Raw genomic sequence first — 16,875 nt, 5'->3', positions numbered from 1 at the left:
ACCCCGACTATAATAAGATAATCTGTCTGCACTCTTGCTTCTGGCAACCTGAATAATTGTGCTCCAGAGTCTGCCATCTAATTTCAGATTCACTCCTTGGGGGAATTGAGCAGAATGCCAGAGGACTCTTTTTTTTTTCTCTTGCAGGCATTATAGTTCTTCCTCGTCTGCTCCTCCGCTCAGTCATCTTTATGAGATTTATAGTACATATAAATGTGCGTGATTGTAGCCACTGGCGAGAGTCCTCATTTCATATAGCTGGAGGCCCATCAATAAATAGATAACTGATGGGACAGCTCCTTTCCAAATACAATGACTTCATCAGAGTTGGCAAAGCTTCCATGTGAGCAGAATATTATGTTTATTTTATGCAAAAATGTCTGTAGGTTCTAGATCATGGGGCAAAGTCTGATGGGAGCAATAATGTTAATGGATCACACGTAATGTCATCTGTTGCTGTTTGTGCACTTACATTTTCTCTGCATTTTGGAGTCAAGGTTTCATGACAAATGTTGTCACAGTGTCTTCAATATTTGCATTAAATTGCCTTTATTTTTGAGAAGCCTGGGATCAAATATTTGATCTCGTGTTATGGTCTGAGGTACAACATGGATCTGGGCCCTCCTCAGCTCATTCTACATAGTTTAATATAATAAGTTACAAAACAAAATAATAAAAAGCCAATAGAATAGAAATGAATAATCAACACATTTTTTTAAATTATATTGTTAACCCTTACATACCAGGAAAGCTATACACTTCATGCCTGTTTGTGTGAAATATTCTATAGTAGAGACCGTAATCATGTCAGGAACAGAGAGAGACTCTTATATATCTTTACATACATGCAGACCTGAGGTATTAGGAGACGCGTTAAGCTGCTTTGTAAAGAAGAAACTGATTGGTAGGGACCCTGCACAGATGGTACTTTTCTCCTTGTCTGAAATGTGATGCTTTTTAATTTCCCTGGGGCTCTCCCTGTGTCTCAGTGGGATCAGTGGGGTTTTCGGATCTCATTTTCACCGATTTCCTTATCTGAAATCAAATGTAATCTGATGAGAAGCGCTAAGTTGCAGCTATTAGATGTCAGAGAAGGAGAGAGTCTCCATCTCCCAGTATATCCTGTAATTGCACTATTGTAACTACGTACGCTATGCTATGCGGCTGATAAAGTCTACAGGACAGCTATAAACATAAGACTTTGTCATTGGGTCCTCTGAGTCCTTGACCATGTTCTCTGAATACTGTAGTTGTTCTATCCTGTATAAATCCGATTATGGTACAACAGACCAACATATTTTGTTCTGTGTGTAATTTTATGGTTAATTTGACTAAAAATCAAAAATATATAGACTTAATTCATACTGTATGGAAACCTCATTTATACGCTTATTCATATTTTTCTATAAGGGTGTGAGCGGCCATTTTGATTCCCAAGATAAGATTGAACATTGCCATTGGATGGATGACTTATGAGAAGTCACACTGGATGCAGACAATTTGTAGGCTCAGCCAATGTGCATGAGAATTCAGCCTTTTTACTTTTATTTCACGTCTCTCCTTAGTGCCCAGTGATTTGATTGACTTCAATCTCATGAATAATGGTTCTGGCTACTACAAAATGGCTGCCATCTCTTTATGTGGGCAATGGTTACACTCTGAGGCCAAAAATGTTCTAGACAGGATCAAGTTAATATTTAATAATTTGCAGCTTTGTCTAGACAGGAACACCCATGTTTATAATATTATTGCTTCTAGTCAGGGACAACTATTTCAAAATCGCATGTGACTGACTACCTTTATGTATATCAAAAACTATGGTGGAGGAGGAACTACGTATTACTTATGAATAGAATTGCACAGGAAAATGTACCTTCTTTTTGTTTTGGTAAACAAGGTTAGGCTTTAGAAACATTTTGCATGTTTAATGAAACAAAGTATTGACTAAACAATCATATAGAGTCTTTGGGGCATATTCAATTGTCCGCGATTTCCACAGCGGAAAAACTATTACCGGTATTACGGTAATAGTAAGCTGGATTTCAGCTCGCAGCCTCCTGAGCCACAAGCTGAAATCCAGCGAGAAAAGTACCGTAATACCGGTATTTACGTGCACTATTACCGTAATGACGGTAATAGTGCGCGAGGCGGGTTAATTTTGGCTGTAACGCCAACAATTGAATATGCCCCCTTGGGTGATATTACACATCTCCTCAGACTAATATTAAAGTGTACCTGCTTGTAGCCTGTGCAGGCAGCCATTTTTGGACCTATCAATTTACTGGGAACCAATATACACCCACTGATTCAGTAGGAGGGATTAGCATCACTGAGATACCCGACTGTTCCTAGTGGATTCATAAGCTGTGCCCTCATAAACATTGATTTGGCTCACAAAATAGCAGCCTCCGCTGTGTGCAGACGAAGGCTATGTAATATAGTTATTTTGTCATTTTGCCTTTGGGAAGTAACATTACATACCATAGCTAGTCTGCTTTAGGGCCAGTCATTGAAGCAAGGCTTTATAAAACCATATAAATGACTTTAAGTAGTGTGAAATTGTTGTGATATAAGTATTTTCAGCTGATAACCAAGTACAGAACATAAGATGGCTAGTGAGTTCTATTCTCTCTTTTATCTGCCCTCTCAGGAAGGATTCATGTATAAAGAACTGTGATATTTTAGCAGAAAATACGGAATACAGTCATTAAATTAGCCCCGAGCTACATCATTGATGAGGGAGAGAATTGACGCTTCTCATTTAGGTCTCACTTTAGACGTCTGAAATTTCCATGTCTCTGGCTGTTTGTGTAACACGTGTTATCTCGGTCCTGCAGGCATTCGGACAAGCACATAGCAACCATAAGAAGGTGGCTGCAGATGGGGAAAGTCGGGAAGAGACGCTCATACAGGAATCTGCAACCAAGGAAGAATATTACATGAAAAGGGTCCTGGAACTGCAAACTGATCTAAAACAGTCCAGAAATGTTGTCGCCAACACACTGTCTGAGAATGAGCGTCTCGCTTCTGTGGCACAAGAACTGAGAGAGGTACGAGCCTGCATTACACAAAGTCATTACTGATCTACCATAGGGATCATTGGTTTGGTACACATTAGGCTTTTATAGTGCACCTGTCACCTACACACAGTGGAGGCATTCGTTTTGTGAACTGAATCAATATTCATGAGAGTGCAGCCTATAAGATTACTAGGTTCAATCTTCAAAAAGACCGCTTCCACTGTGTTCAGGTAAAAGCTACACTTTAAAGCAGCAATCCAAAGAAAAATATCAGGCGTGTGATTTTAACATATATCACTGTGGCAGTTTATAAGAAGAATGTTGATTTTTACCATTTCCCTTTTTCCCTTTTTTATTAATGATTTATTATTCTGGACTACCATGGCAACCACAGTCACATGACACATGATGTAGTGAGCAGAGAGGCTTTGGAACTCCCCTCAGAGCTCTGTTTACACTATCACATGCCCCTTCCTCTGCTCTTACATGACATGCTAAGAACTGTGAGCCTGTGTCTTTATAGCGGAATGACTGTGTCTGACAGCCATTTTTGTTTGCCAACCAGATAGATTTTGAAAAAGAGGTAATGATTTGTAAGAGGATAGCTAAGAAAAGATACATGCTTAACAGGTACTTGCTATTTAAAAATAAATAAATCCTAAAATCAATGTTGCCCAGATAAAAAGTTTAGTAATTGGTATCTGTACCCATAAACTGACCAAAGGATCAATGGCGCATACATAACTGTAGCAAATTGCCAGTACCCTCTGTCACCATTCTGCAGAGTGGTGTTAGCAAAGCTGAACCACAAGTGTAACACTCACTGCCAAGACATTTTAATTACATACAGTTGCCAAGTACTCGTACAGACACCAGTTACACCACTAGTTATGGTACTTATTTTCTGCACGTTTGGAAAAATTAGCATTTTGATTACATATGACAAATGCATTTGGATTACTTTGCTTGGATGGAGATCCCATTTAATATGTACATGTCCCTTGCCCGGTGGAGCCAGCCAATAGGTGAGATTCAAGCCACAGGATCTGGTTCCTCAGGAATAATTATCAGGGTTTATGATTATTAGTTATAAGTGTCTCAGTGATGCCAGTGGTTCCCTGAGAATTGATAGAGTGGATTCTTGTGAATATTGGTCCAGCCCCCAAAATGGCTACCTACATTATATATGTAGGTGACCATTGTTCTGGGACCTGAAGATAGGTGATTTCCCCAAAAAATGTATTTCATATCTAGTTATCCTGGGGCCCTCAAATATATATTGTGGGTCCTCACATGGGGGCCTGACCCACAGGTTTTGCATCACTTCAATGTATTCGTTTAATTGCCTCATAACTGCAGCAGTTATCACTGCAGTGTCTTTTTCCCTCAGTGTATATTGTTTAAAGCAACAATTGCACATAGAGGTTTTTTTTTCTTTTAAATAGCAAGTTAAGTACCTTTTTAAGTGTGCAGCTGATAGCCATTAGACTTGGCTATCCTACAGATCATTATCTTATTTCCAATACCTCTCTGGAGGGCAAACAATAATAACTGCCTCAGGATCACAGCACTCAGCATGTCATGTGATGGCAGAGGAGGGTGATGTCATAGTGAAAACTGAGCTCAGAGGGGCCTGCCAAAGTCACCCTGCTCACTACAGCATGTGCCATTTGACTGTTGTTATACCATGATGGTCACATAACAGTTTTTGGAAAATCTGAAGCATTATCAATTTATTTATAGAAGTGTGAAGAAACAAACCAAGGAAAAAGGAATTACCAAGCTTCTTATAGCTGCCCACAGTGATTTATATTAAATAAAAACACACCTCTTGTTTTCATGGGATTCCTGCTTTAATGATAAAACAATGAATGGAGACAGTTTTAATTTTAAAGCTTTTATAGAATTAAATATAAAACCCTACCTATAAACAATACGTACTTTCCGTTAAATATTATAGCCGAGTTTTTGTTTAAGTAAACATTTAATGTTAGTGCACTTTATCAGATCTGTGGTATTTTAGTGGAAGTATCAGTGTCAGTGTTGTAGAAATCCTCAGTAAACACGAGCTGTCTGATCGCCAGTGACCACACGGCTCTCTGCAAACACAGGGCACTTAGAAGTAATAGGAAGGGGGCATTACTTAATGAACTGGAAATGCAAATACTGCTTGACATGAATTAGACTGCAGCTAAATTAAATGCAAACTAAAATTGTTTACTTAAGGAAAACTCCAGCCAAATCCTCTCCTGCGTCTTTCATGTTCTCCGCACGTTCTTCCAAGGTAGCGGGGACTTGGTAAGACTGTATTAAAGGGGAACACCACCCATGCACATAACCCAGACACTGTGTGTGTGTGTGTGTGTGTGTGTGTGTGTGTATATATATGTGTGTATATATATATAATTTGGATTTTGGTGTTTCAGAACAGCCAGGAGGAGTGATGGCTACGTCTGTGGCTAGCATTAGTGCACATTCACATTTCATACATTTGTTTACCAGGTGAAAATGTGGGTGTATAACCTGCACTGCATTCAATTGTCTAAATGCATAATTCCTGCGTCACAATCCATTCCTATTTTACTTCAATTCACATTTGAGATGTAAACTCCTAAATCATTACACTGCTGCAGTTTCTTCTAACCATATAATCTCCTTAAAGAGGACTTGCAGAGGTTGCATTTAGTTTCATTATTGCCTTCTAAGTGTACCAAAATATCCAATTTTTTAAAAAAAACTTCCTGCACTCGGCACTGAGAATAGAACAAAAAGCTGTGCTGAATTCATGTGGAGAGGCGGCCTGCAGTCTGCATTATACAGGCTACCAGGCAGCTGTCTCCTTATGTCACATCTCCCCTGCCCGGTGAGCACACATGGGAGGGTCACTGAATGACTGATTCCAGCAGTGACTATAATGCAGACTGCAGTCTGCTCTCACACATCAGCATATAGTGAGCAGTGGCTTTCTTTGCTCTCTCCCAAGCAGTGGGAAAGTTGTACAACTATGATTTTGTTCTGTACCCTTACATTAAACACTTTGTTAATCCCCAATAGAACCAAATTTGACAAGTCCTCTATAAATCATTGCACTTCATCTCCTGGTGTTGCTTTATGTCTCCAGTCACCTGGTTAGATCCAAAATATTTGCATTCTGGGCCCGAGTCATTAGGAACACAATTTGCATTTTTCTTCATAGGATGGATATTACACACTAGTACGGCCGTATTAAAGTGCAAGCGGATCAGGAAACGTTTCTGGTTGAATACAGGTTATAGGCTTCGCCTTTATATGCAGACAGAACACACTGCAGAATACACACAATGCCTACGTTTAAAGTCCCATGAGAAAACACAAATGAAAAGCAAAAATTAAATACATTAACAACTGTTAATATAATCATTAATGAAAATACATTGAAAAATGATTGTTTTTTCTTTTTTACATAAAATACATAAATCAGGATGTTATTAGTATCATTTGTACATAAAATGCATTTTTTACGGTTGCTCTTGATTGCAAACACATGTTCTAGCATGCAAACACATGTTCTAGCATGCATACAAAGCCATCAACGCTATCACTCGGCACTTACACTAGACCTGTAGCCAGTGCAAGCGATATGGCTAAAAACATGTACCAAAGTTTCCCAGAGCTTGAATCAGTTGGATGTGCTTGCGCTAAACCTTGGCACGCCCTTACTGTGCATTACCCATGTGCATATGCCCCTTAAGCACATAGGCTGGCGGGAGTGTCCTTTGCATTCAAAGAAGAATTGCATACACTTGCGTTCACTGGCGTAGGGCCTGATTCATTAAGGATCTTAACTTGAGAAACTTCTTATTTCAGTCTCCTGGACAAAACCATGTTACAATGCAAGGGGGGCAAATTAGTATTCTGTTTTGCACATAAGTTAAATACTGACTGTTTTTTCATGTAGCACACAAATACTTGATAGCTTATTTGTACACTGAAATTTAAAGTTGATATTTGTGTGCTACATGAAAAAACAGCCAGTATTTAATTTATGTGCAAAACAGAATACTAATTTGCACCCCTTGCATTGTAACATGGTTTTGTCCAGGAGACTGAAATAAGAAGTTTCTCAAGTTAAGATCCTTAATGAATCAGGCCCGTAGAGTCTGCTTCTGAGCAAGTGCAGAGTAATTTTACGCAAAATACAGCTTGCATTGGAATTCACGTTCCTTAATGAATCAGGGATTCATACACACTTTTCAAATGCAACATACAGTACATGGAGCAAACAGTATATATACATCCTGTTCTGGAAAAAGCCTACAAAACAGCATTGCTGTCGTGAGGATGTAATTAAAGTGCTTGTGTGCAACAGCTTTCTTAATGTTTTAATCAGTGAGTCTAGTTACTGCGCTCGCCTGTGCATTTTCAGGCAAACGTTCGTAAAACTAGATAGCCTTTGTATGATTTCCACCAGCCTAATAAATAACACCACACAAATTCGGCTCCTGGGTGGTCTCGAGTATAAAATAAAATAAAAATGTTTTGTGAAGTATCGCATATAAGAAGATCAAAGGAGTAAACCCTTGTAAAATAAGTGATATCCCTCTGGCTCTATCTTACCGGGAGGGTAACCCTTTAAGAGACATCTAAAGACACTGCTGCTTTAAGGATACATAGCGAATGAATTCGGATTGATTGACTTTAGTCATCCTCAATTTGAAGTATGGATGTCTGCAATTATTGTCTATTGTACCGCACATAAAGTTCTAGCCTGATTCTATCAATGTGACAATGGTTCACAGCTTGCTCCATTCTCTCTGAAAAGATACAAAAAGACCACAGATGTTGTTTCAGCTTTTTTTTTTTCTGTTTAAGACCCTTTTATAAATGTCGCTACAAAAATATCCTTTCACACTTTGGCTTTTTTTTAAAAATAAAAAAAATAAATCTTGTATAATTGGAGAGTTTGTATGACTCCCTCTCTTTCCCTGCATACCCATTTAATGTAATGTGGCTAATATTCTTTCATTCCAGTTTGTGATAATTGCCTTTAATTGTCTAGGAGGCTGATTGTAATAGTGATTTCCTCTGTAGTCACTGGCACATAGACACATAGCCCTACACAGATAAAGGAAGTAGGACAAGCGGCAACGTTTTTATCTGCTAGTTTTAGGGATGGGTTCTGTTCTGTCATTGTATACATCTTCCCCGTGGCTTTATGCAGTTGATAATGTTTTAAAAAAGAGCCTTGAAGCATTCACAATGGAAGTGACAATAATAATAATGCCACCTTTTAGGTGTAAAATATGAGAAAGCCGCTACACCTCCCTTACTGCCGGTTATCTGAAGTGTAGGTGATCCGATTTGGAGGAGGCGACAGCTAATATCATCGGCAGCCCTACTTTGTGTCCTTATCACCCTGTCCCTATGACCCATCAGTGGTCAATCATTAATGTGCTAGGACTGTAGGCCCTGTGGCCCAATACAGCGTGATGATATGGAACCAGCATCACATTTAGCTGCCGCCTGCTCCAATTTGGGTTTTACTTTGTGGGTACTCTATTTATTCAGCAACCCATACAGTGTAAAGACCAGGGTGTCCCAGAGGATGGACCCCACCGCACCAGTAAGGGAAGCAAGAGGAGTTAGTTTGTTTACAGATTTCTAACCAGAAGGTGAGATTATCCTTTCACAATATTTAGTTTGTGCCTTTTGTAATGAGTGCAAGTTATTGTTCTGCCACCAGCCACTTTGGGCTTTAAACATGTATGTACACATATGTTACTGACACTAGTAGCTCTGATTATTTGGTTTAGTGGCATTTTGAACATACTTGCCTACCATCGAGAAGGCAATTCCGGGAGATCCCGGTCAGGGGGCGTGGTTGGAGGGCATGGAGGGCGGGGCACGGTGAATTGCGTCATTTTGGTCATGGGGGAGGGGCCGAAATGACACAATTCACCGCAAGTCGCGTCATTTTGATGAGTGAGTTCCGTATGAGGAATACTTGCCCGCTCTCCCGGGAGTCCGGGAGACCTACCCGAATTTCGAGAGTCTCCCGTACATTCCGGGAGAGTTGGCAAGTATGATTTGAAGTTGCACTATCATCTACTAAAAAGTGGTGGTTGTTTTTTCCAGGGCTCCTCCATTCCTCTTACAGTCCCAGACGAAAACCAGATTGGGGATAAGGGGGACTGTCGGCTGGTGATTGGTTGTCCCGCTTACACTCCCACTCTGCCCCCGTTTAAAGGCAGCTGGCAAAATTAATTAGCTGGTTCTGTATTTCAGAACCGCCAGATCCCCGGGAAAAGCGGTTGCATGTAGCAGCCCCCGGGGTTCTAGGCAAGGGCAGGGGGGTTGCACTATCACCTTTTGTACTAGGTTGTAGTGCAGCTTTTAATTGGTTCTTTAAGTAGTAAAATGAATTACATAAACTGCAAGAAGCAGCCCTGACGCTAAAATGGCATCTAAACTTCAGATACATTTAATCAGTTGTTCTTTCACTTTAATGTGAAATGTATGTGCATTTGTACTCGATAGTCTCTAAACCTGAAATACAACTAGATTTAATACACAAAAGGCATTTTGTAATATTTTAAAAATCCTCATACCTTCATATAGCTTAAGATGTTTGAAATTGTGTTTGACATTTGATATGTGTAGGAAACAAAAATATCCTCCACAGATTTATTGCAAATGACTTTGATAAACACCGCGCAGAGTTCAATCGAGTGGCAGAGCCCGGAGGTGGTTTCAGTCCTCCTGGATGGAGGACTGGAGAAGGCAGCCAAGAGGTCTTTGCATCAGCTGCCAGCAAAATTTGTTGATGTCAATGTGCTGATTGGTCAGCTTATCGGCATGCTCAGCCGCTGATTCACAAACTTCTTGACTGTACTTCCAGATACGTGTATAGTATATGCCATTCTTCTTAAACTTGTTATTTCACAATATAAGAAGATGAGAACGGTTTTAGTTACTGGTTGAAGAATTGAAGTGACATCAGTAGATTTCTGGAACACTTTGATTGCGCTTATATATCCTAAAGTTAGTCCAAATGGAATCTATTACAAAACAGTCACCAATGTGTGTCTCTCCCCACATGGATTGCCCTGCAAAATAGTTTAATTTTTAGTGTAATGCTCAGGAGATACTGCAGTCTAATATTTCAGTAATCCCAAAACCCGATAAGGATCCCACATGTAGTGGAAGCTACAGACTAGTTTTGTTTATAAATATAAATGTAAAATGATATTGGCCAATCTGCCTGCTTCTTTCTTAACCACATCACTATGATCAGGTGGGCTGTGTGCCAAGGAGAGAAGCAGCTGGTAATGTTTGCTGCATATATAGCTGCTTCCACCTGTTAGGGCCCCTTCTCGCACACATTTTGTTATCTTTAGAAGCAGAAAAGACCTTTAACACAATGGAACGCACCTATATGTGGACATGTGGCCAGTTAAGCCACCATACAAGCATTATGGCTACAGGACAAGTTATGGGTCAGTGTTCTTTATAAATGTCCAGTGCTAAATGGGACACATCAGGGATGCCCATTGTCACTGGTATTTGTGGCCTATACCTATATAACCACTGGCATAGCACAGCTCATGATATTAACAGGGTTTAGATAAAATGAGAAGATTGGTTAATGACCTCTTTCTAAAACTATCTAAACTTTTAGTTGCCTTTGCCCAACTTGTTCTTTTTATTGGGTCTAGAGAATTTTAATGACCCCTTTTAAAAGTAAGATACTACATTTTTCCCATACATAGGGGTCTACATCCCAGCTGATTTGTCAAAATGCTGCTCTCTAAATTATAAAGCCATGATTACCTTCCCAAATAAAGGTTTAGATAAATGATCTAAATGTAATATCTCATGGAGATAGAGAGAATAGTGGTCCTGAAGATTAACTCTCCCTGGAATTTGGCACTTATTTTGCAACTTTCCTTGGTGGATTTTGGGGGCTTTGCAAAATGTAATGATTACAGTTGTTTGGGATGGTGGGTTTCCGAATGATTGGGAGAAAATACTGTATGCACTGTTAGCCCAACCTAGTTTGTAACATGCACAGAACATATAGGGCCTGAGTCATTAAGGATAGTAAAGCATAAAAAAGGAGTAACTTTGCACCTGGGCAAAACCATGTTGCATTGGAGGGGAAGGTAATAATCTAAAATGTGGGGAGATATTTATAGTTGGGGTAGGGCATGTCCTAGATCAACTTTAAATATCAGTGTAAGAATAAAGCTATCAAGTATTTGTGTGCTACATGAAAAAACAGCCAGTATTTAACTTATGTGCGAAATAATATACTAATTTGAACCCCTTGCATTGTAACATGGTTTGTCCCGGAGAACGTTTACTCCTTTTTTTTTTTTTTTTTTGCCTTACTTTCCGTAATGATTCATAATGTCACCCATACCTTACTAGAGTATTCAGGTTTCCCAATTTCCTGTAGAGTTTCTGAAATAAAAGGGTGTACTGCGACTTTTGAATCACCCTGTAGATGGGATGACATTGAAAACCTGAGTCTCACTGGGAACTCTGTTGGAACAGGTTTTATGGATCCCCCAATCTATATTTCAAGTGCTATTTATTCTCCATCTATAGTACCTATTGATCCAAGTCTAGTTTGCTCCAAGAGTATTCCTGCCTAACCTTTTATTGTTGATAATCCTCATTTTGATAACATGTTGGAACACTGATGGCAACATACAGCAAGTAGCACCCTAGAAGCTCCATCATTGAAGCAGAATACTTTACAGATCAGCCCTTCTCCTCTACTCCAGTCTAGCAGTTTGCCATTTTTTAATGGAGATATTTGTTACTATTTTATCATTATTTGTTATGTGTGTGTATTTTACCTTGTTTTATTTTTTTATGTTCAGTTGCTTACTTGATATTGCTGTTTTCTGTGCATATTATTTGCTTGAACATTTGAAAAATTGAATATAACTTAATTATAAAAACAATTAAAAGATTGCCCCTGTCTTTCCCTTACACGGCCCCTAAGATTCCCCCCCTCACTGTATTGCTTTCCAGAGTGACCGCAGACAGTGGCACATCCAGCAGGAGTAATTTAATATTTTCTGTCTGGTTTTTGGAACTTTTTGGAGATAGGGTTAATGATTAAAAGATCCCATTCATATATTGCAACGTTGTGTAATGGATAATAAAGAGTTGAAACTGAAGATAATCATTCAAGGTAGACATTCCTTTCCTGAGATGGTAATCTGTAAAATAATTTGGTTTGATACTTGTTAGGCCAGCACTTCAAACATAAACTCTTAAAACAGGTATTAGAGGTATTTGCCTATAGCAACCGCCTTTCCTGTAGAGCGAGTCTTGTTCACAGGTGCTCATATGCCCCCAGGTCTTCAGCTTTTAGTAGTAAGAGCTTATGTTTGGCAAGAGCAGAACAGATAATAGGAGGATACCAGAAGACGAGACGGAAACCCTGGGAAGAAGACAGAGTCCTGTGACCAGACAGAGACCGGTAACCAGGCAGGGGTCAGGGTCACAGGCGAACAAGCAGTATCCAGAAGTCAGGAAGCGGTCAGGGTCACAAGCGAACAGGCAGAATCCAGTAATCAGCCTGAGGTCAGGGCAACAGGCAAATAAGCAGAATCCAATAAACAGGCCAAGGGTCACAGCGAGAGATCAAACAGCAGTGAACTAGAGTATCGACAGGAATACAGACGGGAACAGAGGAGCAGGTCAGCAACAGACAGGAATCCGTGAATATGCAGCTAGTGAATACTAAATTTGTATTTAGTTATGGTGGCCATACACAGACCACTCGATCATCAGTCATCTACTCACTCAGCACTCGGGCCATCAAATTTGGCAGTGGGCGAGAGCCATTGTTCCACGCTCCACCCAATTCTACAGAATTGTCCTACTGATGTGTTATCTACAACAATCTTATGAATGACTGATAAAAAGAAAAAAGTACCGGTCAGCATACTGATTCATATGTACACACTATACATGTTTTAAAACATTCATCTGTTATAACTGTCAGCTGAAAAGATCATGACACTGTAAGCTCTATGGAGATCCTGATCGTGAGTGCGCACACACTGCAAGACTGGAACAGTTCTGCAGTACAAATGTAACGACAATCGGTACTTTGGAACAACTAGTGTTCATCAAATTAAGTGTACACACTAATGCAATATTGGCCCAGATGGTCGTTTATCGCTCGATTGACCCAAAAGAAGAACCTGTAATGTGTACCCATTTTCATTTTATGTAGAATAGACTGTATTATTCTGTGTACAGATATTATACACACAGACACTATGTGTTTGATTGCATGTTACAGTTCTTTCCCCCCCCTTCTTGTGATCTCAACTTTATCTGTACTATCTTCCGTTCTATTAAAAATTGGAAACTTCTTATATCTATATTTTTGGATGTTGTTAGTATATTTTTATATACCCTAACTTATATTTCAGTGTACTTATTATGTTGCTATGTAATGGGTACAAATGCAGCTTTGTGGGGGATTTTGCATGTAGAGAAAAATCCTGTCTACAGCTTCTATTTATCACTGCAATGTAAAGTTGAGCTAGTACGTGCCCCTTTCCAAAATCTACATTTGCCCCTCCCCTCCCCCGTGCAGTGCACATAGCTTTCCAAAGTTACACATTCTGACCAGATTTACCCCTCATTCTACATCAGGCCCTGTGTAACACACTCACTGCTACACAGTCAGAACTTTTTTTTTTTACTTCCTTCCTCCTAGTCAAGAGAACAAGGGAATTTGGCTGCTGAGTGCCAATGAATGATGTCATAGTCTAAAAGTTGTGTCTGACTTAAGTTCAGTGTGTGAGTCATGCAGACAGTCCAGCGTTGCTTGCAGTCCAGCGGTTCCTCTAAACAAGGGGGGGCATTATGAAATTCCCACACACAGATGAGAAAAGTTATAAGCACATGTAAAACTGTTGGGAATTGTCAACCCAAGTTTTGTCTCCTCTGTGCCTCCTCTTTTACTTTGCACTTATTCTGTTCGAGCTCCTCTCTGTTGGAAGGAACTGACTATTTATGCCACGTTTATTGCTTTCTAAACATAACTATAATGCATTATATCTTTCCCCTGGGAGATTGGCATCACCAAGTGTGCTGGGTAAGATATATTATGAGGTAATCGCTTTATCACACTGATGCCTGCTTAGTGCTTACTGAGGAGGGCGGGGCTTCATGACATAATCATGTCACATGCCTCCCACCTTGTAGGCAGGTAAGCCCTGGGGTGAATTGACAGTTTTTTTGGGACTCTGGGAGGTCTCACCCTAATTTAAAAGCCTCTGGACATTCCGGGAGATTAGTAAACTGTGAGCTTTGCCCTCAATGACATCACGATTGGACGGAGTGTTTGCTGTCTCTTACAGATATATCTGACCTTGTTATTTTATTTGTGTAATTGTCTCTATACACAGCCCTGCACTCAGTTTACTTGATGAATACAGAAAATTCATTACAAACAAACACGTTTCCCTATTGGAAAACAACTTGGTTTGGTTTGGCTTAATGCACTGGACTCTGGCTGTCTGTCCCGTTAGGGAAATGATTGAACATTGCTTTATAGGGTCTGCAGTCATCTGGTCAATGGCTGCAGGCTTATTATTGATTGAAAAGTAATTACTCCCTGACAGTGATTGAAGCCAGAAAGGTCGAGTTATTCTCTAGAGATTAAAATTGACTTTCACCTAAAGTTGGAAGATCTGCAGCTCATCTATAAACTGCTGTTCTACATACAGGGGTCATAGCAGTGGTGGAACTATCATTGGTGCGGGGCCCATTGATATAATGGAGCCCGATGCAGAGGGTCGGGGGCCCGGTTCCCGCCTCCCTGCCCGGGGCCCACAGCTCACTAGCTCCGCCTCTAGGTCACATTGTGTGTCTGTAAGGCACATATTTATTCTACTGCTGGAATATGCCCTAAGTAAACATTTTCTCTGTTGTTTTTCCCTTACAATATCTTACCATGAGTAAGTTAGTTGGATTGTGTCCAATCAAGCTGAATTATTCTCATCATTGTTTGAAAGAAGGGCTTGTTTAGTAAATGCCAGTTTAAAGCAGAATCAGGCATCCAGGTCATTGGGAAACATCTCACAGTCCACACCAGACAAGGTGATGTGCTCAGCTTTGTGGGAAACTCATAAACTACATTTATTTGAGGTCTCTTTAAGAGCCCTTGCGATCCGTTAAAGATCCACTGCCTGGTGTACATAGACATCACTCCCTGCCCTTCTGGTAAATGTTTCCATCAGGAAACCTGTTTTATCATCTGTTAGCTGATGGAGAATGGGCCAGTGGGGATTAACACAGCCGATCAGTAACCGATAGTTACAGAGTGTGCCATTATTCCTGCGTTTAGAGGTGGCTCTGTGTATGCCTGGCCATTTTTTACAGTATGAAAATTGATCACGTGAGTGAATATTAGGTATCCCAGAATCTTTATGCCTGGCTAGATTAATATTTTCTGGAATATATCCATCAGCTACTTATTTTATATTCTGCTCATACTTCAGATTGTGTCATGGTGATTACTAGATATGAAAACTCATCTGGTTTATACGGATGCAGCAAGTGGTGCGATATTGGGCCAATGCCTGGTGTTCCTGCCAATATTGCAGCGTGTGTGACCAGCTAAACGATATCTCCTCCACCTGCTTCCAATCCTATGTTTATCCAGAATCTCTGCAATATCAGCCGCCGTTGGACCGATAATGCATAGAATGGGTCCCTAGAATTAGCCCATTAATTATACAGTTAAAGGCTGATTATTATCTGATTATTTTCAAGCATGGTGGTGAGTATAATTGGAAGATGATTTCTATGGGCTTGTTGGTGGTCATTTTGTGATCATGCTAGCAGGGCCCAGTAGTCCCAGACGAGATTTGGCTTGTGTGTGGTCAGTGTTAGGCTACAGGTGCTTAGATAGATAGAGGGGTGGATCTAGATTTTTTTTTTTTTAAGGGAGGGGGTGATTTAACATAACCACACCCCTCCTTCACTCTGATTGGTTGACCCCGCCTCTCCTTCCCTTTGGTTGGACCTCTTGACCGCAGCTTAACGGTCTGGGAGAAGGGCGGTGATTGCGGCTATCGCATCCCCCCCAGATCCGTCAGTTGGTAGATATATTATGGTAAGGGAGGGCTCAAGAGTGGAATGTTGGAGGTCAAGCGATTGCTCCTACAGCCATTCTCATCTGTCATCACCCACATTCACTTGCTGATGAGCAATTAACCATAAACTATGTCTTAGAGAACATTATAGGTGCTTTTCCATTGGATTACAAGGCTACTATTTATTGTACAATTTAGCAGATACCACCCAATGTTAATAAATACATGTATGTACAGAATCATAGCTCTGTGGTGAATGTTCTGTGCCATTTATATCTGAGCACCTATAGCAAATAATGTGAAAATAACCACTACTTCAAAATGGGATATTCCCCCACTGAATATGTTACTCTCTGCAGCAAATAATTGTTCTCTCTAGAACAACTTCTGTGTTTGCCCAATGCCCGGTGCTCCTGAGGTCTTTCCATCCATCATCTCCATGTACAGTGAATGTTCCCTCATTAGGGCTGGGTGTAATAAGCTGGCATCTGTTCGGTTATATTTACTGCCACGCTTCCCAGCAAAGAATGACCCCATTGTTGTCATGTGGATTATTTGTCAGACGGAGCCCAGTCTGTATGTAAATCACTTGCAAAGTCTGCTTCTTTTGTCTCCAGATAATGTGGCACATTGTGTAGTCGGACAGATTTCATGGTCATTGTCCGGGACTTGTAACCTTGGGATTTTAAGCGTTTAAATATCCCATATTTTCATCCTGCTTTGATGGCAAATCAAAACAT

General features: G+C 40.2%; 1 protein-coding gene across 2 annotated transcripts in view; it reads left to right on the top strand.

Annotated features, from left to right (window-relative positions):
• BICD2 (BICD cargo adaptor 2) overlaps nt 1-16,875 on the top strand; it is a 91,832-nt gene that overhangs the window by 53,017 nt on the left and 21,940 nt on the right. For both annotated transcript variants that reach the window (XM_075183211.1, XM_075183212.1), the window contains exon 2: nt 2,838-3,050. In XM_075183211.1, coding sequence (XP_075039312.1) covers nt 2,838-3,050 — 213 coding nt within the window. The remainder of the gene's footprint in view (nt 1-2,837; nt 3,051-16,875) is intronic.

This window comes from Mixophyes fleayi, chromosome 8, assembly GCF_038048845.1.
Source record: "Mixophyes fleayi isolate aMixFle1 chromosome 8, aMixFle1.hap1, whole genome shotgun sequence".
In the NCBI taxonomy this organism is placed as follows: Eukaryota; Metazoa; Chordata; class Amphibia; order Anura; family Limnodynastidae; genus Mixophyes; species Mixophyes fleayi.
Note: the sequence above shows the minus strand (reverse complement) of the source record. Positions and strands in the feature narration are given on the sequence as shown.